The 23601-nt window shown below is 43.1% G+C and overlaps 2 protein-coding genes across 2 annotated transcripts; one reads left to right on the top strand and one right to left on the bottom strand.

Moving 5' to 3' along the window:
• Positions 1 to 13: 13 nt before the first annotated feature.
• Positions 14 to 3602, top strand: C15H12orf43 (chromosome 15 C12orf43 homolog). The gene is made up of 6 exons (XM_026859931.1): positions 14 to 126; positions 237 to 290; positions 1118 to 1216; positions 2320 to 2393; positions 2716 to 2806; positions 3198 to 3602. The coding sequence occupies exons 1-6, from the start codon at positions 14 to 16 to the stop codon at positions 3541 to 3543; spliced, it is 777 nt and encodes a 258-aa protein (XP_026715732.1). The 3' UTR covers positions 3544 to 3602.
• A 2128-nt stretch (positions 3603 to 5730) lies between these two features.
• Positions 5731 to 22964, bottom strand: HNF1A (HNF1 homeobox A). Its single transcript, XM_026859447.1, is given in 10 exon segments — positions 5731 to 6602; positions 7158 to 7299; positions 7590 to 7711; positions 7992 to 8183; positions 9424 to 9625; positions 11240 to 11397; positions 12180 to 12418; positions 12718 to 12932; positions 13697 to 13988; positions 20954 to 22964. Coding segments are annotated over 10 exon segments (2025 nt in total). The 5' UTR covers positions 21289 to 22964; the 3' UTR covers positions 5731 to 6474.
• Between the last annotated feature and the right edge of the window lie 637 nt (positions 22965 to 23601).

The raw sequence follows: 23601 nt of genomic DNA, 5'->3' as shown, positions 1-23601 counted from the left end.
GGCCGGCTGTGCCATGGCGATGCCCGGCCTCCCGCCGGGCCCAGAGCCCCTTCCCGGGCACGTTGTCTGCCACAACCAGGCCGACGGGAAGTTTCTCTTTCCCCTCATAAATGTTTTCTCCCGAAGGTGGGCGTGGATTATCTTTCAGACATGATTCTTTACGCTATAAAATCACATGTGCCAGAAGGGGAATTAAAGAGTTACTGGTCACAGGTCTTTTAAATTTGCCTTCTTCCTTTGTCAGGTGGCTTTAAAAAGGATCGATTACAGCTCACTCAGCCTAGCCTAAGGTATTTTTGCTTCTGATTTCAGACTTCTGTTGCACTGAAGAAAAAAACCCTAATGTATACTGTATTTGTTTTACTTAATCACTTATGATACTTCTGACTGGAAGGGCCTATTCTGTTTTAGGAATTAGTCCAACCATAATCTGAAATGATGCTTAAATCTGAAAAATCTCATAGGTGTTTCAAGTACACGTCTCATCCCTCTAAGTAGCGGTGGAATATAGAAGTTGAAAACTTATTACTGCTGTCAGTTACAGTGCTAGTTCCAAGTGTCAGGAAGCTCCCAACTCTGCAAGTGTGTCATGATGGAATTAGTACAGTTATCTTACAAAGAATTTCTTTCTCATCAAAAACCGTTGCAATTGCAAAGGCAAATGCTCACCAGATGGAAAGCAATGCCTGAATTAAGAGCCTAGCAACAGAAGTGATAGAGCATTTCTGTAGGCTCAGTTTCAAAGGTTGGCAGCCAGACAACTTAATAAAATCCTCTCTCCTGGGTCAGGTTTTGCATGAATTGTGGCAACATACACAGGAACTACATGCAAGAGATTGGCCATCCTGACATAATTTATTTGCTTTTGTAGGCTACTTCAGTGAGAAAAGTCATCCAATTACTAGCTGTGATGGAGATGGCTAAATAATGTTTAGTTTTCTCAGAAACTGAACTGTGACTACTGAGCTATTTTCCATCTTTCTTAGCAGTCTTCCTTATCAAGTATGAATTGATTACTAGAGATTAGGGGTTTTATAGTCCCTTATCTCCTGCTTGTATGAGAGCACCAGATGTTATTGGCCTGGAAAGAGATAATCATTATTCTTATTTTAAACAGGCGTGAGGTGAACAGTCATGATGAGGATGGAAATGAGCTACAGACAACACCAGAGTTCAGAGCACATGTTGCAAAGAAGCTGGGAGCAATGCTAGACAGGTATTGGCATGCAATACTAAAAATGTTTGTTCTATGGGTCAACTACACTGATGCTCATGTGTGCTAAAACCAGGAAATTCAAGATTTGAGAGCAGCGTGAATACAGAGAATATGTTTCTATTGTCTCCATCGTTCCTGTATTTAATGCAAGCTTCCAGTATTCTGTGAGCTAACCTGGTCCATGTGCTGTGCCCCTCTGGTGAAGACTTCCTGTGCAGCACTGCCTGTCTCCATTTGCTTCTGTGGTGAATGTGTTGTGGGGAGCAATTGTAGAATCTGGGTGCCTTAGCAGTTTATAATTTAAAGGCTGGCATGAGAAACTTTCATTTATTCTTACAACCCAAACCAGTACCTGATTCAGGGTTGTGCTGGCAGTATGCCTCTGAGTGGGCTCCTGTGGGTGCGTATGCCAGGTCGCGAACCGTCTGTGTCACTGACAATGTAAAAGTGTCATCAGCATTTAAGTTAGAAGATCAACGATGTCTAAATTAATTATGCACTTGTGTTAGAAGACTAATGGTGTCTAGATTAATGACGGCTAAAAGTGAAAGTATTTTTGCTCATTAGGGAAGAAACAGATAAGAAAGGAATCTGTAGAATAACAAAGCAGAAATTTATCTACCAGTTGTGCACGCTTAGTAGTGCTTGTTGAAAGTGACGAGAGGAATGAGTTTTTGAAATGAGCATGCGCCAGAGCAACATACGGATTTGCTGTCACGAGTATATATAGAGACTTGTTTTTCTAATAAACATTGGAGTTTGACTGTTAACCATATTGGTGTGTGTATTGTCTCACAGCCTTATCCTGCAACTAAGGGGGTTCCTGCTACAGGCTCCCTCTGTTTTTATTGTGTAAATATGGCCCTGGAGAACTAGAATTCGTGGTGTTGAGTTGGCTTTAGCTATTTTTAAGTCATTCTTGTGGCATGCATTGCTAAGGAGAGAAGGCATGGTCTGCTCTGAGAGCAGGGAGGTGAGACAGCTTCACTAAGAAAAAAGTAAGAAGCTATGTAACATCTCCCTATAGTCTTGTTTCCTAGAAATACCCAACTATCTCAGTTTGCACAAACCTCCCTATGATCTGACTGGGGTTTTCTGTTTAGTTTCATCACTGTCTTGAAGGACTCATCAGGACCTTCACAAACTTCTGTGCAACAGTCTGACTCTGCGGATGATGGTGAGTTCTTGTCATGGCCATTGTGACTGTTTTGCAACATCGTTAGTTAAATGATGACAAGTGGGATGGATCCTGTCTTTTGCCAGTCGTACACACAACTAACTAATAAGTCTTTGTAACAGAATTTCTTTTAGCATCTGTGAAGGCTGTTACTTTGGAGCTGTGACCTCTGTGTCCTAAGTCCTTCCAGAGAGTCCCAAATAATTGCTGTCAAGCTCTATAGCAATACAATAACAGCAGTGAGGCTTCCTAGAGAAATTGCTGTTGATTGCTTTCACTTCTGTTTTATGTTGTGGCTAAAATTCTCCTTTACATATTTTAGGTTTTCGTCTCTTCTCTTCTTCTGTCCCAGGAGACTCTGGGAAATCAGAGCCTTGCCCTGCAGCAAGGAGGAGACAGCCATCTAGCTCCAGGTGAGGTGTCAGCTGCTTTGCTACTCAAGTATTACTGAATCCCACATTTCAGAGGCAGTTGTGACTCTCACAAGGGAATAAGAAGCTGAAGAGCTTGAGAAGTATGTATTTGACTCCTATATTTGACTAAATCAGATTTTTTTGTTTCTTTTTTTTTAGTGCCAGGGAACTAGAAATGCCTGTGGGAGATGAGATGTTCCTTTCCCTTCTAGTATGTGTAAAGAACACCTTGGCCTTCAAACTGGTTAAATGCTAACTCTAGGTATTGGAGTCCCAGAGCCACTGGGTATTTATCAGGTGTTCTCATCTTAGATTGCTCTGCTGTTTCTGCTTTGGGTGAATTCAAGGCAAAAGTGTAACATAACTCCCTTTCCTTTTGTTACCTTTTCAGTGACATGGACAGTGACCAAGAGTGGCAAAGGTACCAGGAGGCTGCTGTGTCAGCTGCAGACATTCTGAAGCAAAGTGCTTTTCCTGTACTGTTCCAGGATTCCAGCCGAGATCAGAGTCAGGGTTATGTAGAGCACAGCCAGAAAAAAAAGAAGAAAAAGAAAATTAGGGGAGAGAACAATATTCAAGAGAAAATAATAGACCCAACAGAGTGTGACCAGATCTGCAAAGAATTGCCACGGTTGGTGTCTGCAAATGGACAGCATGAGAGACAGGACAGCAGTCATACACAGAACTCAGTGTTGCCAGGAGTTGTGAAGAAGAAAAAGAAGAAAAAAAGAGAATGAAGACTTTGCTCTGCAAATGGCAGGTGATTGTGATGAATGAAGGATGCTGAAAAAAAAGAGTGGCAGCAGATAAGGGAAAATTAATTGGCAAAGCTTCTGTTCTAAAAGCTCAGTGGCCTGAGAGTCTAATTAAGTGACTTCCTATGTTGTTGGCATCCCTCGGGGAAGGGAACATTGTTCTCCTAGCACACTGTGCTGCTGCTTATGCAGACCTAGCCTAAAAGGATTAAATATGCGCACAGACTTGTGTGACAGAGGATGTAATCATAACTGCATCCCTCCTGGTCTGTCCTTCCCATCATGAAGCCAGATCTTGTGTCCTGGAGAAAGTATAAGATGAATTGAATTTGGTTTACATGGCAACAGGTGATCAACTTTTTCTCTTTGCCTCCTCCTAGATGCATTCTAAGAATAGCTCCAGCCTGTGGGAGACTCATTTATCAAAAGCATCCTGTCAGATATCAGGGCCCCCTTATCTTTTTTCCTGTCGTCATCATAACAATCTGTTGTTGAAACCTGCCATGTTACTAATCCCTCTGTAATCTGCACCTCTCCAGGGCCCCTGCATGTAAACAATGCGTGCAGTGAGCGTATTTCAGGGTGGTTATAAATAGGTAGTTCTGTTTAGGTTGTGTCCATTGAAATTTCTTTTCATGTATAGTTTTTTTTTTTTCATGGCATTTGTTGTTATTAAATTCTACTACACTATTAGACTTATTTAATTTGGCAGGTTTTGTACAACAGTGCCTCTCTTGCTGCATTCACATGGCTCCCCCAGCACAGATAAAGATGGCTGAAGATGGCTCTTTAGTTGCTTGGTGATCAATGCTATGAAATTGCTACAGGAAGGACTTAAGCCTAACCTAAGGTTGCTGTGTTTCACTCCTTATTTAGGTTGATTCTGACTTTAGTCCCTCTGAAATACAGTGGGTTTTGGTAGTTTTCTGTATGGCTCTTAGTCTGTTTATACTTCAGTTCCAGTATTTCAGGAAATGACCTTTTATTGGATAAATACTCTTCTTCTGTTTTTCTATTTCTATTTTTAAGATTCCAGTAGTTCTAGTTTATTTGCCTTCTTCAGGAGACCAGAAAACCAGATTAGAGGAACCAAAATAATGAACTGCTACTCTCTTGAGCATGGGAAAACCCAAGATATTCTTTTTTCCTACTGTAAGATCTTTGCTGTTTTCTAATCAGTAAACCACAGTTGGCATCCAAAAATGGAAAAGCTAAGTAGAAAATTGGCTTATAATCTAACTAAATGTTCCAGCAGAAGTTATTTGTCTTATGGGCAGTTAAATATAGTGAAGCTAGCACCTGGGGTTTCAAATGCATAGTGGTCTAAACATTACCTTTTGACTTGCTTTATGATGATTATTTTTATGTTAACTGGAAGTTATATGTATTTGCAACTGATGCACATGGAAGATTAGGAAACAATTCTAGGATAAAATTCCTTGGAGAATCTGGTTAGTGAAATTAGTCTCTGATGGTTGATGGTATCTAGAGGAAGCTCTTACCAATAAAAACTCTAATGGACGTCTGCAGTTTTGAAATTTCCAAATATGATAACTGAAGAGTTCATTGTTAGGCTTTTTCTTCTTTAATTCTCCCTTTTATCTAACTTTTAAAAAGTTTTGAGCACATTCTAGTGTCAAGGACTTTCATCCATTTCACAGTTGAAAGAATAGCTGTTTTGGTCACAAAGACAAAAGCTTGTTAATTGGGGTTTTTTTCATATCTGGCTAGTGACATATCAGTGGTGTGAACATTGACAGTAAATAGAGAAATAGAAGAGGAATTATAAGTAGATCCTCAGGGCTAAAAACCTTCACTTAGTGCAAGTAAGACCCTTAGACCCCAGGGTAATTATTTGCATATCAAGAGCTACAGAAGCCAGCCTACAGGGAAGCAAAGAATGAACTGCATTCTGTAAAATGAGTCCAAGCTGACATCTTTCTAGAGAACACCTGAAGGAACTGCTGCTCTGTGTGGAGCATGGGAGCCTCCCAGGTGCTAGGCAGTGTCAGGCAGAATGCCATGTCCCAGCTCATTCAGCAAGACTCACAAGATGAGAATCCACATGGTTAATGTAGAGAACTGGAATCTCTTTGCTGCTGTTATACTTTAATTTCTGCATTTAAAACAAAGCAGAGCTATTTCAAAAATAACCAAGCCATTTCCACTAGGATAGCATGATTTTAGGGCAGGTCATTTTTAACTGAGAATGTTTCCTATTTTTTGTCGTTAATTAAAGGAATTGTAGCTTGTAGTCAGTGATCCTATACTGACAGGTTTGTGCCAAGCTGTTTCTGAATCTGTTTCTTGGTGATTTTTGTTGCAAAGTCAGGAACCAGATTCTCTCACTCTTGCCTCCAAGACAATATTATTTCTCATAGTTCCAACTGGTGCTTCTATACAGCAAAGGAGGTGAGTGTTTTAAAGGTGGTGTCCCTTCTTTGGCAGCTTAGCTTTGCTCTTTCCTGCATGGCTTAGCCTGGTGTTGGCAGGTTTGTACAGGCCCAGCTTGATGAAGGCTGAGCAGAATGAAAGTCCCATCCACGCCCTGGAATTTTTGCCATATTGTATTCAGATCCCTATCTTGATGGGATTCCTTCTTGGACAGCCATAAAAGGATGCCTGGTCATTCTAGGCTGGCTCGTGGCATTTGGTTTGCTTGTTTTTTCTGTGGGACAGATTATTAGCAGTGCCAGCATCACCTTTCCATGGCTTCTGTCATAAGCCGGAGACATCTTTTCTCACGGAGGCAGCTGAATAGGGGATTTGTTTGAGTCAGTAGGGGCTGGAGGTCAGCTGAGCGCAGCAGCCTTTCCTTCCCAGGGAAGGCAGTGGTGACAGTGACGGCAAACACAGTTGGAGTTGCACCTGACAGGTTGGTCATGGCAGTCACTCTTGAGCTAGTTGTCTTGATTATTGAGTGGAGGATGCCATCTGCGTGGAGATGAAGGTCTCAATGACATTGTGAGTGGATGGCAGCAGCTGACTGTGGCTGTTGGCAGAGTCAGAGCTTTGGTACAGCACCAGGCTGCTGGAGGACACTGTCAAAGGCACAGGCAGAAGTTAAGTACAAATTTTCACTGCACACATATTTCTAGCATGACTGACCTCACCTGGTGTAAGTCCTTCTTCTGTTTCATGTGCCATTACATACCTAGCTTAGGTTCACAGCTGGTCTGAAAACAGAGGGCTGCAACCTTCAGAGATTTCAGTTCTGAGGATTCTAGTTGATTGTGAATGTCCTAGTTCTTCTCTTAGAACTCAGAACATCCAACTGGAGTCACTTTGTGAGGGAGTCTTGGGCTTTTCAGCCCTGAAAGCTGCCCAGGGGACTGGATACTTGTGGCCACTGATTTTGTCAATATTTTTAAGGTTATTTTACTCTGGATTCTGAAGAAGGGTCCCATTTCCACACTCTGGCCTTATACAGACTGTGCTTTGAACCTTTTCCTTGTCTTTCAAACACCCCCAGACACTGCTAGGGCCCCCTTAGAGAATAGTGAGTCCCAGTTATCACTTTCTAACTGAATTTTACAGTGTTGGCGATAGAAACTAGGCAGTATGTGGTTTAAGATAATAGTGGCTGCTGCTCTTACCAGCAGGGCTGGAGGTGAGGCGAGGGCCTGGCTGAAGGTGCTGGATGGTTGTGTCTTGGTTCTGTAAATGTATCGTTGGTGCCTGTGACACTGGCGTGTGCATCCCAGACTCTGTGTGAGTCTCTGAGTCAGATGTGAATGCCTAGAGAAAAGAAAGTTACCAGTGCCTGGTTTTGACATCCCTTCTAACAGAGAACAGTGAGCAGGTGCTGTTTCCAAGGAGATTAAATCCTCCTTAATGATGTAGTGAAGAGCTTGCTCTAATGCCTCCAATATTGCAGCTGGTACCAGCAAGGTGAGGAGATAAGAAAGATCATCCTGCTGGGATGGCATAGACCACACACCCAACACCTCTTTGACAAGCAAGGAGCTCCCTGCAGACTAGTGCAGTTCTAAGGTGGGGGAACAAAGGCATGTGCTAAAGGCTGTTACCTGTTTAGTTGGTGTCAGGTTAGTCAGGGCGCTGAGATTGGCTGTATCTGTTATCACCATGGTTTGTGGTAAGAGGCCTGTATGTGTGTATTGGGCCACTTCAGACTTGGGGCCGTAGAGAGCTGTGCATGAAAGAAAACAAGGTCATGTGGATGCTGGAGCTTTGCCTGAGACTACTTTGGCTGAGGTGTTTTCCTCATGCATGTGGATCTGTTGTCTGTCTCTGAAATGGTGGGATGGAGGGACAGGGAGATGAATGCAATAGAAAAATAATTTCATAATTAGAGAAATAATAATAGAAGAGGAAAATGGAGTGCTACAAGCCCAAGGACCCAGCAAATGCTCCAGAACAGAGCGGGTTGGTTGGTTTGTTTGCTTGAGCAAATGAGTCCATGTTCTTACCGTGAGGGTTCTGTATCTGGGCCATGGTAGCCATGAAGGGGCTCTGGTTGATGTGGCTCTGGACTTGCTGCATGAGGGGCTGCTGGTAGGATGGGTGCAGTTGCTGGGAGAACTGGACAGGCTGCAGGGTAGTGAGGCTGCTCCCCATGCTGTTTATTACAGGTACGCTCTGGGGCTGGGTTGAGGCCAGGCCTGAAAAACAAGGACTGATGACAGTAGTGTCACACACTATGGGATGTGTGACACTCTGCAGTAGGGCTGTCAGAAATAGTCATCATGGCAGGTTTGTTGTTGCAGGGTAATTTTTTGGATCCTGCTTTTCAGGTGTTCTATTTGTTATCTGTGTTTAAGAATAGATTTCATGCCTGTAAAAAAGTGGGAGTGTGCAAAATATACAGTGTAGACAGGTACCATAAAACCACCTCTGATTTCCAGTGTGTTCCTGCACACATCCTTGTGTGCCAGTATAGATCACCTTCCAGTTTAGTGATAGCCTGGTACAGAGTTCCACTGGGAAGGCCTTGCTCAGAGCCTCGGTATCCAGTTCATTTTATTCTTTTCTTACAAAGCTGTTGGCAACAGAGGAAATTATGCTATAGCTGTCCAGCCACATGGAATGGACTTTAAACTCATTTAGCTTGGACTGCCAAATTATGGAATTTGGACCAGTGAGGAAGAGGTAGAAGGTTTCACACATTACTACCCATTTCTCACAACTGTCCAGACCCTGTTCCTATAAATCAGCAATTTATTTTTGTTTGCACAGAATTAGAGTCTGTATCATAATCTTGGGTATAAATGAGGAAATGGGAATTAGTTCACAGCTGTCACCATGGAACAAAATAAGGCCTCTTTTTTCCTGGGAAGAAAGTGTAAGAGGAGAGTATACATTTTATTTTCCTTTACCTAATGAGATGCACTTTGGCAGTAGACTAGTCTTGGAATGAAAAGAAATCTCTACAAGTCCAGAAAAGATGTCAGAGTGAAAAATCTATTTAAAAAAAAAAAAGTAAGTATTGCTGTGGATTCCAAAGGCATATGCTGCTGTTTGCAGGAAATAGAACAGGATGTTTTGTCTTTTAAGCACTGTGAACATGCTTCAATTTTCATGGTTTTAAAGAAGTATTACATTTATATTTGGGAAGATGCAGAGCAGCAAAACAAAATATTGGCATAGGAATAGATTGCAGAAGTCCCTTGCTCTTAAGATGTGGATTTGTGTGAACATGAATAAGGAACATCTGTCCCTTAATTCCACTGGTACTTTCAAAGTGCTGCTGAAGATCCTTAGTGTTTGTGACAATTTCCCCAGGTGACCATTGCTGCCAACTTAGTGCTTTTGTCTCTGAAAATGAGGCAGGTAATTCTAAAAATTACAGGTAGCTCTTCATCTGAATCCTGATAAGCAGAGCCATTACAGAACACTACTCACCTATCACCAGGGTGGAGGCACCTGTGTTGGTGAATGCTGGTGCCAGGGATGAGGTTTCACCAGCTCCAATTGCCATAACGCCTGGCAGCGATGCCATGATAAGGTTCTGAGTTTGCTGGCTCAATGGATGTGGATTTTGCTCTAGGCTGTGCAAGGCAGTCAGAGTGCTGACAGGAGGGAGAGTTCCTCCAGGAGCTGAGACCTGTGTGAAAGAAGGACCATGAAAACGCCATCTGCAGCACATTGAGCGTGGCGGGTCCCAGAGCTGTGATAAATGTCCTTCTCCCTTTTCCTGACTGCTCTGACCCCTTGGTAACTAGAAAGACTTCACATTTGCTTGTCTGCAGTTTCCCTGTGCTCATCAATTAACTAGCAAAGGTCAGCTGTTGAAATACTAAGACTAAATCCTTGCTGGTTTAGTTCTTTCACATTTAAGAAATCGTAAGTGTTTTACGAACAAGAATGAGATTAGTCCCTCTGCATTCTCTATAGGGAAACCAGCACAGAATCCAGGAGTTCCTCTTTTCTTGTTCACCTCTTCTGAGAAATGCCTGTAACTTTCCTTTCTCCCAGCAAGTGTCTTTTAGTGGCCAGTGAGTTTTTGGATTCAAATTTTAAAGTTGCTGAAAAACTTCCTTAGACTTTTTTTCTCATACAGCATGTTCTTTAGGGAGTGTTATGTGGCCGTTCCCTGCTGTTAGTGAGGAAGACTACCTGTTAGATAGAACTGTTCTGTGCTCATGTATCTTGCTGATTCAGTCTGTCCTTGAGTCAGAAATTTAATAACCTGACTGTTTTCTCAGCTTCTAAAATGAACCATATAACCTGTGTCTATGCTCTAATGGGATTTTGAGTTTGCATGGCCCTTTAGAGACCTGTAGTTGAAGTACTGTGGAACAGCAAAAAAGCATTCTAATCATTTGGCTGATGGAGAAAGTTCAATGCTTTATAATATACTTTTTTTTCTCTCTTCAGACAAAAAGCTGTAAGGAATCTTAAGTAAGAGTAAGCACCAACAGGTTTAACGTGGGACAAATCACTTTGATATATATTTATAAGACAGCTGTAGAAGACTTTCAGCATCTCATGAAAGACTTTTTTTTCAGGAAGAGACCAGAAAGCCAGTAAGTGACAGACAAGATTTAAATCATACTAGTTTCTAGTGAATTTAACTTCGCCTCAGGCCAGTATGCACTAATGCAAACTTCTACCAACTAGTTCCCTGTAAGCAAGGGTATATGTACAAACTGAAAACAATCAGTCATGTAGTTCTAATGCTTCATTGTTAATTATGTGGGAAAAGGTGTAGTCAAATCTCAAAAGGAAATTTACTTTGAGAAGGCAGATTGCTACAATCTAGATACGTGGTCCATGTCTCAATGATATCTGCTGCGTACAGACTGTTGGGCTTAATTTTTACAGGTAATATAGGTCTAAGAATGGGTCTCTGTTCTGTTAATTTCATTGGTGTCTGATCAAATATCTTGATGTGTAGAGCTCAAATGAGAGTTGGAGATGAGAATATTGCTGGGGAAAGGAGGAGAGAACGGGGTTTCCTGGGAAGAAGGAAATCATGTCATACCTTGAGCTCTGTTTTCTCAGAATAGACAGTTTTGATCTAATACCTGCAATCACCAGCAGTCTAGAGGGCACTTGGAACTGCTTATGTTACATGGTCAGTGCAAAGTGACTTCTCTATAAGATGTTGGTTTTAAGAGTATTCTAGAAAAAACTACTTCTGAATAGTCCATGTTGTGACTACAGGGAGAAGACCTGATGTCCTCCAGGCACCAGAACTTAAGTATACGACACTTACCAGCTTAGTGTCTGTGCTCAGTAGGTTCTGGCTGGGCTCCAGTCCAGGGGGAGAAACCTGATGCAGGATGGTTTGGGTGGTCACCATGGAGCTGTTCCCATGGTGGTTGCTGCTGGAGGACTCTGCCTCGCTGGCTGGCTGCTGGTTGTACCTCACTCCTGCATCACAACAGGAAGGAAACTGGTTGTCAAAAATGAGAAACTGAGTAACTTTGGCAAGCACTAAATTCAGTTTCCTTTGCAGGCACTTGCCTTTAGATGTTTGAGACAGAGACAAGGTGGGTAGTAGGGGAACCAGGAGAACCGGCTTTCTTGCCACCCTGCCCTGGCTTTCCTCTAACTTGGTGCAGCTGTTTCCTTAAATACTGACTTTAAGGTATGGCTCTGTGTTCTGGAGGGAGCAAGCAGGGTTCACTAGAAACCTCCTATTTGGATATGGGTATAGAGAGGAGACAATCTCACTGAGGTCATCTCTTCCCAGATGGCCTACAGAGCTGAAAAAGATCTGCTCTTTTGGATGGAAAATTACCTTTCCTGATGCCTTAAAACTCAGTCATGAAGTCTGATGGTGCTGATATGTATTGAACTGAGTAGGTGATACACATGAGTGAAAGGATACAGAACTGACTTGTGATGGCAGCCAGTGGATGACTCCTTGGAAGGGGATTACTTCCTGCCAGCTGTGAGGGAGTGCAGGATGGCAAAGAGTAAGTGAGGAGATTTGGCTGAAAGTTTTGTTACTGAACTTTGTCACCCTTGTTACTCTAGCCACTCTCCTCACTCACATATGGTCTCTCTCGTGCTCTTTCCTTGTAGCAAGTCTTCTTTTTCTGTCTGTAGATTCACCTCCTAAAGGGGTGGACTTGGGAGGTAGTTTTAGTGACTGAGTTCGGGTAGGTTCACCCATGCCTCTTTCAGATCTCCCTCTGGATGCTCCTTACCATGAACTTTGCTGGGTGAGAGAGCAGACGGTGGCTGGAGGGAGGAGGAGTTGTGAGGAGTTAGAGGGGGAGCAGAGGTGGGCTGTGGTCCGCTGAAGGTGTCCATGGCCAGCTTGTGCCGGAAAGCCTCCTCCTTCCTGCGATTGGCAAACCAGTTGTAAACTCTGACCTCTGTCACCAGGTTTGAGCCCAGTCCTTGGGCCTGAGATGGAGAAACACCTCTCTGAATACACTCTGCTCTGTTGAGGGAAAGAACAAGGAGAGCTTTGCTGAGCCAGGCTTAGTCAGAGGGACAGAGTAAGTTCTTAGCCCCAAAGTGGCTGTGGTCTGGCACTGTGTGGAAGGATCCTGCCAGGTATAGCAAGACATGAGGCATTACTGATCCTTTGTGGACAGTGAATGCTCAGCTGTGACATTTCATTCAAACGTGGCTGGTGTCAGTGGTGACATCCACTGCTGTACCATTAGCCTGCCTCTTGTGGGAGGAACAGAGGCCCTGCTGTGCGCCTCTTCCTCAAAGCCAGACACCCATCTTTACCTGTTGCACTCTTCTACCAGTGCCTCTCTCTCTTCTTTGCTGGGGTTTTTCTGTCTCTCATAGGCTTGGAACAGGATCTGTTGTGAGGCAGGACCCCACTTAAAGCGGTTTCTTCTTCCCTTCTTGGTGGGTAGGTCATCTCCCATGGGCTCCTCTGTCAGGATACCTTGGCCAGCATGTGTGAATTCTGCAGGCACAAAGGGGCAAGGGAATTTGCTTTCTGGAAGCATTTCTGATAGTTTGGTCTGTTTGGGTGCCTAGCAAGCCCAATGCAGCTTACCTTTGGAAAATATTTCATACAAGATGGAGGGCTGAATCTAAATGGAGTTGAAATAAAGTTCCATGATCTGCTAAAACTGATAAGATGTTCCTAGCAGGCCATATTTACCTGTCCTTCTTTTGCATGCATTGCATCTGTGCTCCCACCTTAGAGTAGTGAAAGCAAATGCAGCTGAGTTTAAGTATGACTGGAGTCCTGCTTTCCAAAACCATCCAAAGGCCAAATGTCTCATTTGACTTGTTACCCACTAGTACAAAATCAAGTAAGACAGATTCCAGACGGGCTTATGAATGTAGAAGTGCATGCTGCAGGGGTGGGCTCCCAGCGGGTACCTGTAATGAAGGGGCTTAGAAGGTGTGAGGCCGTTAGCCCACAGTGGTTTCTTTTTGCACGGAGTACAGTAACTTAATGCTTTTTGCAGCTAGAGGAACTGTTGCTTTAGGTGAAATCACAAAAGTGTCATTCTCAGGCAAAAATTCTGTCTGTCATCTGTCTGCTACATTACTTTAGTCTGAGAATGGGTGAGGAACTCTAAATGCAAATGGAGAGTATTAATTTGCTTCTTTCTAGCCAAATGGTGGGTGACTGCAGGCTGCTTCACAAGGGAGTGTTTTTTCATGTATTCTTTGGTTCACCTCACCACTGAATATTGAACTAGACTTCTCTAAGCTTCCAGTGAAAGTGGCTTTTCTTTCCATTTTTCCTTGATAAAAATAGGGAGTAAGGATTAGCAAGGGAGAACAGAGGCCTTTATGAAATTGAGACAGGAGAACAGTTGTTGCCATACTTACGCTGAGCCACCTCTCGTTGCTTGCGGACATACCAGGTGTAGAGGGCTGCCCTTTTTTGGGTCTTCATGGGAGTGCCCTTGTTGAGGTGTTGTGAGAGGTGAGATTGGTTCAGACCAGTAGTATCTACCACCTCCCGCTGAGGGATGTTGTGTTGCTGGAGGTAAGACTTCACCATCTTTGCAACTCGCCAGGGATCCTCTCTGGAAGGAGCAGAAAACACTTCTCAGGAGAGAGAGATCAAACAAACTGCACTCAGCAGACCTGGGTTCTAAGGAAGTGCACTAGTACCTGCTGAGGTGCACCTTGCATGTCAGTCATCACATTTGGGGAGGCCAGAACGTTAGCTGGCTGCGTAAGGGAAGGGTGTTCCTCTCTGGTACCTTGTTCAGTTTTGACTCTGCATTCAGGGTAAAAACTGCATGGTGTTAGAAATTAAGTGCAAAAGATACAGCACTAGCTTCTTATAAATTGTTCTCTGTGGGCCCTTTGATCTCCTCTTAGAAGGGGACTCTGGTTAGCAAGGGAATTTCCCAGTGCATGGCCATACTCTTTGCTGTCTGTGCTCATTTGTATACAAGGTTTTGGGCTGATCTGTCTAGGCTGTTGTCATCTGTAAATGACAAAGTGCTGACCAGTGATGTGAGCAAGGAATGGACTTTTCTGCTGGAAAGTAATGTGGATGTAAAGCGTTTCTGCTCCTAGTGAGAAATGGTATGAGGGAAGTGATGATGCATTTCAGTATTCACTTAGATGTTTTATGCCTACAGATCTGGGGTTTTTTTTGGTTGGTTTTGTTTTGTTTTTTAGAGTTGACCTCTCTCTTCCTTTTCTGTACGTAAGTTTTCTTCTCAATTCCTCCTTCTTTAAGGCATAGGTGCTTTGGGTAGGTCTACTTAATCTTCCAGAACAGATGCATTGTGATATTAGGCTGAACCTAGCTCATGTCCTGATTCTGGTTCAGACTGGGTTGCCTTGCAATGATTCAGGAAATGAAAACAGGTTGTCATTATACTGTGATGTGATGGCTATATATGCATATGTATACACCAAGCCATCCAGAATTACGTGCTTGCACATTTGCTACATGTTATTCAAACACACTGATTCATATCTAGATCCACTCAAAGCTTCTAAATGCAATAAAGAACAACAGGCACACCACTAATTCCTCTTATCACCACCTTCCTTAGTGGTAACAGCTAAGGGAATAGACCTATTTGAGACCTACTTACACAACCTTGGCAAGATAATCTGATTTGGGATTTCATAATCAATGTGAATCTCTGGGTTTTAAGATCTCCAATTAGAATATCCATGAAAGTTCCTAAGGTAAATAGAGAAAACGTGACTATGACTTAATAGTGTGTATTGATTTCACAAGAGCTGAAAATCACAGTAAAAATATGAAACCAGACAGTCTAGATCCAAACACCACAGCAGCCTCTCTACAGAAAAGCCTCTGGTTCACTTTTAACAAAGAGCATCCTTCTGTGCTTCCTCTGTGAAATGACTGCATGCTGTAGAAATACACTGGTGTCACATCCAACTAAAGGAGCAATGGTTGGGGAGGGGTACCTGGGATTGGTGCAGAAAGTGTCACAAGAATACACAGGTCTGAGCAACAGGTAACAACTGCACTGTTCATTGCTTTGTTGACTCAGGAGGTTACCAGAGGCTGTGAAGTGATAAGGAGGACAAAGTCCACACCTGTTCTCCCAGTACAAACACCCTTATCTCTCTTCCCCTGCTGCCTCTCTCCCAGTGGCTGGATAGTCCAAGGAGCAAGCTCTGCTGCAGTTAAAGTGTGACAGAATCGGTGTCAGTTACAGCTTTCTGAAGAACCTGCTTTCCTCAAATAGGAACATTTGTTCCTCTTTTATAATGGGATGCTTGCTACATAGAGGCTTCTATTTTCTACCTTCTTAACCATCTTTGTCTTTCAAAAGCCTCAAATTGGGGTGAATTTACGAAAGCTTTGCTTTCCTCAGTGTGTTTTTCTTTTTTCCTGCTGTCCAAACCAAGGAACAGTCTCCTCCCTTAGTATCTGTGATAGTCTGGCCAGCACCTGCACCCTGTATTTGTTATACAAGTCCCTATACAAAGGAGAAAAGGCTCTGACCTGGAAGCTCTCATCTCTTAGATTTGAGTTCTGGCTCAGATGAGAAGAGGAAGGGCTGTGTTACCACTGATGGAAACCTCTGTTAAATGTTGATCTCCTTCCTGCACCCCAATCGTGAGTCACTCTTATCTCCCCTGTCAAGATCCTCACTTCTTTGTGGTAGGAATAAAGCAGGAAGTATCTGTGAGTCTCTTCTTGCTGTGGTTAAAGCCCTGTGGTTTTTCTGTTGTCTTTTGTGATGAAGCAGGGAGCTTTGTGAGGCAAAACAGTGCAGGAGTATCTTCGTACAGTATGATTTCATAGGACAGTTATATGAAGTCCTAGCTACTCTGTATGTTGTCAAAGCACAGGTGGTAATGTCAATGCAGCAATTTCTTTAGGCCCAGAGCTCCGTCACAGAACAAGTGATGGCAGTTGGTCAGGTGAACCCTGGCATGAACCATTGCCCGAATACATAGTTCCACTTTCAGAGCCTTCACCATTGACTAAGACATCACAAGTTTAAACCTTTGCTCTTTCACTGACGGTAAGATTGTCATTGACTGTCAGAGGGTAGGATTTCACCCTAAACCTAGTTCTCCTGTTTGTAGCTGCACTAAAGTCTCAATTACTTCAGTGAGTCAGAACTGTGGAAATGGGTCTGCTTTGCTCAGGCTTTCCTTCTCTATCTGCAAGACTGTCTTCTGCTCTTTAGCTTCCCTTTCTTCCTAGATGGAAGCTGTCTCCCAATTCCTTTCTTGTTCTCCAAGGTCTAATCTCTGTCTCCAAATTATTCTCTCACAGTTTTTACTTTTAAGTCTTGCTCTCCTGCTGTCAGTTGCCTATTGCTGTCTAAGCATAGCCCCTCTTCCTGGCTTATCTCAACCACAGGGGCCTGGGTCTTCTCTCCATGCCAGCTTCCCATTTTCTTAGTTCTGAGGTCACTTTTTAAGGGCGTTTTCACCTCCCTTTTGTTACCTGAACAATAAGTAACCCAGGTAGTTAGTTATAAACTCAAAGGGAACAAGAGGCTGGTTGATAATTTATAGCAACATCTCAAATTTAAATGGAAAGTAAATATCAAGTTGTTAGCATTAAAGAAAACCCATTCCAGAGAGCTGGAGATGTAACATTCAGGGGACCTTCTCCCTCCTTCACTCTTCCTGACTTTTCTTTTCCCCTTGTTTCTTTCTTCTCTTCCTCATTCTCTGTGTCTCTCCTTTTCTTCTTTCTTGTTATCAGGAAAGAGAAGTCTTCATTCCCCTGAGGTGGGTTCTGAATTGCTGCTTTGGACCAGAGCTTGCTTAAAGAGAGGTTCAGAGCTGTGAAGTACTCAGGACCATCCTCTGGCCCTTTCCTCTGGAGCCTGCTAGACAACCCTCACTGATGTCAGTGCACAGCCTGGAGCCGGGCTAGGCAGAGAGCAGGGAAGGTAAGACCATCCTGGCAGGGTTCCTTTCTATTGAACTTGGCCTGGTTTGCCTCATCTTGGTTTATATGTGGAAATGAAAGGGGTGTGGCAGCTTCATCTTCAGATTCCCCAGCTAGAGCCATTCTAAGACACTGCTTTTATGGGGAAAAGACTGAACCTTTATCGTTATATCTGTTTTCTTTTTTCCTCATGGAAAACATGCTTTTATCCCTGCCTCCAGGGGAAATCTATTGCTTATCTCAATTTCTCTCTTTCCTAGTGGAATTTCACCCCTTGCCCTACAGGTGAATTGTTGCTCTACCTCTCTCCATTTGCTGTACCTGTGGTAGTATGATCTATCCCTTCCCCCAAGGTAGTCTCTCTACTCTGGAGACTATCTGGGAACTACTCCACACAGCTCCATCTACCTACTGAGTTATTTATTCTTTATCATAGATGCAATTTGTTTTCTGTGGGGAGTGATTGGGAAAGAATGCTGTTATTCAAACTGTAAATCTGTGGAAGATCAGTGAGACAGATTAAAGGACAAAATGAAGTGATGTTAATTCCTCACTAGGGAAGCCTTTGTCTGAGCTGCCTTTTAGCTTTTTTTTTTTTTTTCCCCTGTAGTGACAAAAATCTAATCAATGCCACAGGTATACCTAGTTGTGAGAGTCTATCTTCTCTACGTCCTGTTTTACTCAGTTTTGACTAGTGCTTTCCAAACTGTGGTTTCAACTTTAGTGGTCCTGTGAGGACATACTTGGTCTCCTGGTTCTGTCATCTTTTACCTTTCCAGCTCCTGGAAAGCTTAGCAACTGACACTTTCCTGATTCTACTTTACAAGCAATGGCTGCAGGTCCTGCAAAGACTTTATTCTATCACTAATAGCTGCCCACAAGTCAATCTTTCTGTTAAAATGTGGTCTACAGCATTAGATCAGGAGTTGTTAATAATGCCTACAGAGGCTTTGCCTAAAGGCAGAAGTGTCTCCACCTGGTTTCTGGATTTGAAATCATTGTGTAGATGCTGAAATAGCTTTGCAAGCATTGAAGTTTTACTGGGAATCCCTGGGCATGGAGATTCTTGCCTGCCTGCCTTTTATCTGTTTCTGGGAGTGATTTCTATTAGAGACGGTTCTACCCTGTTTTAAAATATTTATAATATGATTTTAAGGACATTATCTCTAGGCATCTATTAATGGAAAGGTTTGTTCTTAAAAACAAAAAAGTTTATTAGTAGGTTACAACTGCTTACATATTATCAAACCCTGATACTGGTTCAGATGCATTGAATAGATTCTCAGACATACAGCTGCTTTTTTAAATCTTTGACCAGAAATTTGAAACCTGTCAATATAGACTTCATACTATTTTTTTTACCTTGACTAGCTTTGATCTATTATATTTCTCCATAAGTATACTCATAATTTTTTTACTGAAACTGAGGCTTCTGGTCCCCTCATACTGTCCTCAACAGCAGAAGTGAATTGCTCTCTCCTGTGGTATGGGGGGCTGATGAAAGAAAACTCAAATGTTGCAGAATAAAGCTTTGCAATTAAGACCCAATATGAGGTTTAGGAGATCCTTGTTCTTGCCCAGTCCTTTCTGCGCTGTCTTAGGGTTTTAGATCACAGAATCTCGCTGTACCTCAGTTCCCATTTGTAAATGGGAATGCTGCTCAGCTGTCTGGAGAGAGGTGTGAGCCTGTTCATTGGAAAACATTAACATCGCAGGTTTGCAAGAGAGGTTAGACACTTGTGCTGAGGCTGGTTGTAAGCACAAGAAAGACTTGGCAGCAAGCTCCTAGAAAGGGAGGGAGGATTGGAAACCAGAATTTATGCTGAAGTGAGGGTGGCAGGAAGGAATTCCCTCCATCCGTGTGTCTGTTCTTAGATCACAGTGGATGGCACTTAAGTCCTGCTTCACCCATTCATTATGGAAAATGGGACAAAGCTAGGTGCTCTTCTCCCAACTTCCATGGCTTGCTTTGTGGAGAGATACCTGATAAACCATCGGAAGTTAATGATCAAAAAGCTTATCAGGGTCTTTTCATCTATAAATTTATAAAACAAAAGAGAAATAATAAAGCCATTGGATAATTAGTAACTAGCCAGGGCCCGCCCGGTGCCACTGGGCTCAAACTACCCCAAGACCTGTACGCAGACTCAGGAAGATGAGAAGGAGACAAGGATGAGGGGAAGAAAAAGAGTGGAAGGGAGAGAAAGAAATAGCCAAGATGACAACAAAATGGGAGGAGTAGCAGCAGAGACAAAAGTGAGAAGGGAAATATATGAAAGAAATGGGAGAGGTGAAGAGAACAGAGGAGACTAAAAGTTGTGACAGAGTGGGAAGTGGGGAAGAGATGAGAGACATGAGAGACTGGCCCAGAAAGAAGACTGAATTACTGGGAATGCTTTCCCCACCCAGGTAAGAGCTGATTCAGTGAATTTTCCTCTGTTGGGTACTGCAGAGTCATTGACTCAATCTACGAGTGAGCTTTCTTCTCCTCAGTATTTACAGTGAATGCTAGCCCTTGCCATGCTGTTTTTCTAGCTCAGGCCTTTTGTGGTGGGATTTGATGTTTGCTTCTTGTTGTTACATTTTATGTTAATTTCCTTTGCATGTGAAAGGGAGTGATCAGAAAGTCTGAGGAATTCTCTAGGTGGATTTTAGTTTTACTGAAGATTTTAAGTGCAGGATGTTGCTACATCTTTTTGGCTTCTATCAGCTTGTAATTTCAAAATACCCCCAAAACAGACAGGCAAGAATCTGGTTCTGTTTTGATAGATTGGTTAGATGAACCTGATCCTTGCTTGGACAGGGGAATTATATCTCAGCAAGAATCCCAAATGGGAATCCTGGTGAATGTTTCTCTGAGTCTGTCATGAGGCTTATTGGTTCAGGGAGCTTTTCCTGTCTTTGGATCTCAGAAATGCTTGTATGCAAAGGCAGATTTTTGTGGCAGTAAAACCTGTAATTGTTGCTGCATATGTACTTGTGACAGGCAGTGGATGGTAGAAGCAGAGGGTTCTGCCCAGGTTTTAACTTCTGCATGTATTTGGTGTATGCACTTTCTACAAGAAAAATCCCCACTGAAGTCAGGAGAACTTTGCACTCACAAGAATGACAAGAACATGTTCTCTTGGTTGTCTTTGGCCAATAATCTATAGCAAAATCCAGTGAAATGAACAATATTAATCTCCTTAAATATAGCAGGGAAATATTATAACTTCACCATACATCCTCAAGCAAATATAGCACCAGTTAAGAGTGACCAGATATTTTCTTTATTTTTTTTTTCTTTTTCTAATGAGTGAAATTGTGAATCCTATTAAAAATTAAAATCCTAAAAACTAACATTCAGTCGGAGAGAAGCAAGTTAAACAGGCCTCAGACTAATCTAAAGCCTCAGGATATAAGCACAACAAACACGTATTCATGCTCCATGTCTCCCCTCATGCATTTTAAGTGAGATGAAAGGAAAGTTTGAGCATTTATAAAGAATTTGGGGGTGTTTGGGGGCTATTAGTCCTGGCATGGATGCAGCTAGATCAACTGTGAATTCCGGGGACACTGAGCAAAAGGGGAAAGGAAAAGAGATTTAGAGGGAGGGTGCAAGAAAGCAGCAAAGAGGAGCAGCAAATCTGTCCTTACTGTAATAGTCTGTCCACCACAGCCTTCTGGTGAGCAGCCTCCTCAGGGCTCAAGTTTTCCAGCTCCTTCATTATTGGAGGGGTAAATTCCTCCCCGTCATCAGAGGTTTCATCTTCCGATAACCTGGACTCCCCCATTCCGTTGGGGAGGTTGGAGATGTCGGGACAGGGTTCCCCTTTCTCTGTCTGGAGGGCATTGATAGCACGCTGACTTTCACTCTGGAGCACGTAGGGTTCCACTTCGCTCAACGCCTTGATCAGGGTCTCCTTGGTTAGCCCCGACTCCAGCAGCGCTCCCAGCAGCTCCGCTTGGAGATGACTCAGCTTCGAGACCATGGTCTTCAGGCTGGTGTCTCTTGGATTTGAATTTCAGGTTATCCTGCTTCCAGCTTCCCTACACCATGTTCCTGAGGTAACACGCTCGACTGTCAGGAGAGTGGGCACAGCACAGCCTCCCGCCTTTACACCCCCCAAAAAAAAACAAAATACAAAATTGAGCCACTTCAGACCCCCCACGACTGTCCTGAGCCAGTGCTGATAAAGGGACCCTTGGCTATCTGTTTACATTGGAGCAATGTAAATTCTCCAAGGTTCATATTTATCTGTGTGCTTAGCAAGTTACTGAACTTTGGACTTCAGCACTGCAGCAGCAGTTCACAAAGTGCAGAGGGAGAGAAAGCAGGGGGAGGGGGAAAGGGAGGGAAGCAGAAGAGAGGAGAGTAGAATGGAGGGATAGAAGGTCAGTAGCATGGAAAAGTAAGCTATGGAAAGAAAACTAGGAAAATGAGGATGGAAAAGTGTGACTTAATTCTGGCCCATTAGTTTTAGAGAAGGAAAGAGGTGGAGTACACGAAAGGAAGAGGCGCGTTTGTCTGCATGTGGTTCAGGAGAAGGTGCTTCTGTCAGAAGATTGCAGAACCTGCTCGGAGATCTGGCAGTGGTGAGATTCAGCCAGACTCAACCCCTGCCAAAGGCTTTGGGCTGAGAGAAAGCCACACTGGCCACTTCGCCAGCCTTTGTGTAACCCCCCAGCAGAGAAGTGTGACCACTGGGTTTAGATGAATGTTCCCAAGACTCAGAGGACATTATGGAGCTCTAGCTGACTTCTGTGGTAGAGCATCACGTGTTACATTACTTTTTCAATTCTGGCTTTGGCTTGCTGGGTATCTTGATATGCAAATACTAGTGCCTTCATTATAACTTGCTATATTTATTGCTTAACTGATGAGCAGGAGCAGTGTACTGACATTATTCGGGGGATTACAGGGCTTGCCCCACTGAGCTTGTGATTCAAGCATGATAAGGAGTATATGATAAGTAGCCCTGGGCGTTGGTTCATGCTGAAAGTCCCTGCCCTATGATCAATTGCCCTGCTTCTTTCTGAGAAGTGCTCTGGGCAGGCTTGTGGTTCCCATCTATCATCTGCTTCCATCCCCTCTTGATACCAGCCCTGCTCTAAGGTTCTGCTCCCACCTGTTGGGTGACTTCCTCAAACACGCTTGCTGGCTCAGCTGGAGTCACTTGGTGCAGTTCTCAGGGAGTCCTTATGACTAAATTATTTTTTCTGTTCTGAAAATATATGAATTAATCTACTTTGGGAAAATTAGGGAATAACTTTATGTGCGCATGTGGACTTGATGCACAAGCATCTCATGCAAATGATGCCTTGTGTGATCAACAGCAGAAGGATTTAAAACTGTTGTCTCAATGGAGGTTTCCTAGGGGCAGCTTCCTGTCTCTCTTTATACACTCTCATCAAGCCTAAACTAAGAGGAGCCTTGTAGGGCTGTCCCCAAACTGGGTAATGTCCCAAGACAATGCTGCAGAGTGACCTTGGGCCCCGTTTTCTGTTTGTGGGCACCATTAGCTGTGTTCTCCACACTCCTGTGAGAACACCCTGTCAGCAGCTGAAGGATGGAGCAACTTTGTGGACTGGACCCCCTCCTCCTGCCGGGCACAGCAAGCTGCGGTGGGGCTGCTGGGCTGACTCTTTCAGCCAGCACTGTTGTTAACTGTTAGCTTTTGTTTCAGAGGATGTCATCTGCACCCAGAGTACCAGGTGTCCTCACTGCAGCCAGTTGAAGAAGCACATATGGATACAGAAGACTCTCTTTGTGTGGCTAAAAAGAAGTAACAACTTGGGAGTCCATGTAAAAATGTTTAATGCAAGAAATTTTCATGTGAACATGAATGTAAAATGACATCTTTAGTTTCTAAAGATTTTTTTTTCCATATTCTTAGGAGAGTATTTAAAGAATGGTGAGCTTTTTTTGGCATTGTTCTGTCAATGTTTTAATACAATTTCTGTGTATTTTAATTTTTTAGTATAGTTTTCCTACTTCCCCCCCCCCGGTAGATATGACAACAATACTGACTGATAACAGTAATTGTCAATTGTAATTACAGTATCCAACCATGACATAGTTTGTCCTTATAATTCAAGGACTTTGCAAAGAGAGACAACAGACTGTGGGCCTCCTGCAATATGTGACAGAGACGATTCTGTCATACTGTGTTACTTATTTCTGTCTGTCTTTGGCATCGTGATTTCTTTTATCTAAACTAAGATGGAGAATATTACCACTGTTCTTGTTTAAAAGATCATCCTATCTATGTTCTCTAACTATATACCTGCTGAATGCTTGAGGG

This window comes from Athene cunicularia (assembly GCF_003259725.1).
Source record: "Athene cunicularia isolate RWA chromosome 15 unlocalized genomic scaffold, athCun1 chr15_part1, whole genome shotgun sequence".
Classification (NCBI taxonomy): Eukaryota; Metazoa; Chordata; class Aves; order Strigiformes; family Strigidae; genus Athene; species Athene cunicularia.
The sequence above is the reverse complement of the archived record's forward strand: the minus strand, read 5'-3'. Positions and strand labels throughout refer to the sequence as shown.

Coding starts and splice junctions, on each gene's coding strand:
- C15H12orf43 (XM_026859931.1), top strand. CDS start 14: ATGGCGATGCCCGGCCTCCCGCCGGGCCCAGAGCCCCTTCCCGGGCAC. Junction 291..1,117: donor CTCACTCAGCCTAGCCTAAG/GTATTTTTGCTT, acceptor TATTTTAAACAG/GCGTGAGGTGAACAGTCATG. Junction 2,807..3,197: donor AGACAGCCATCTAGCTCCAG/GTGAGGTGTCAG, acceptor TTACCTTTTCAG/TGACATGGACAGTGACCAAG.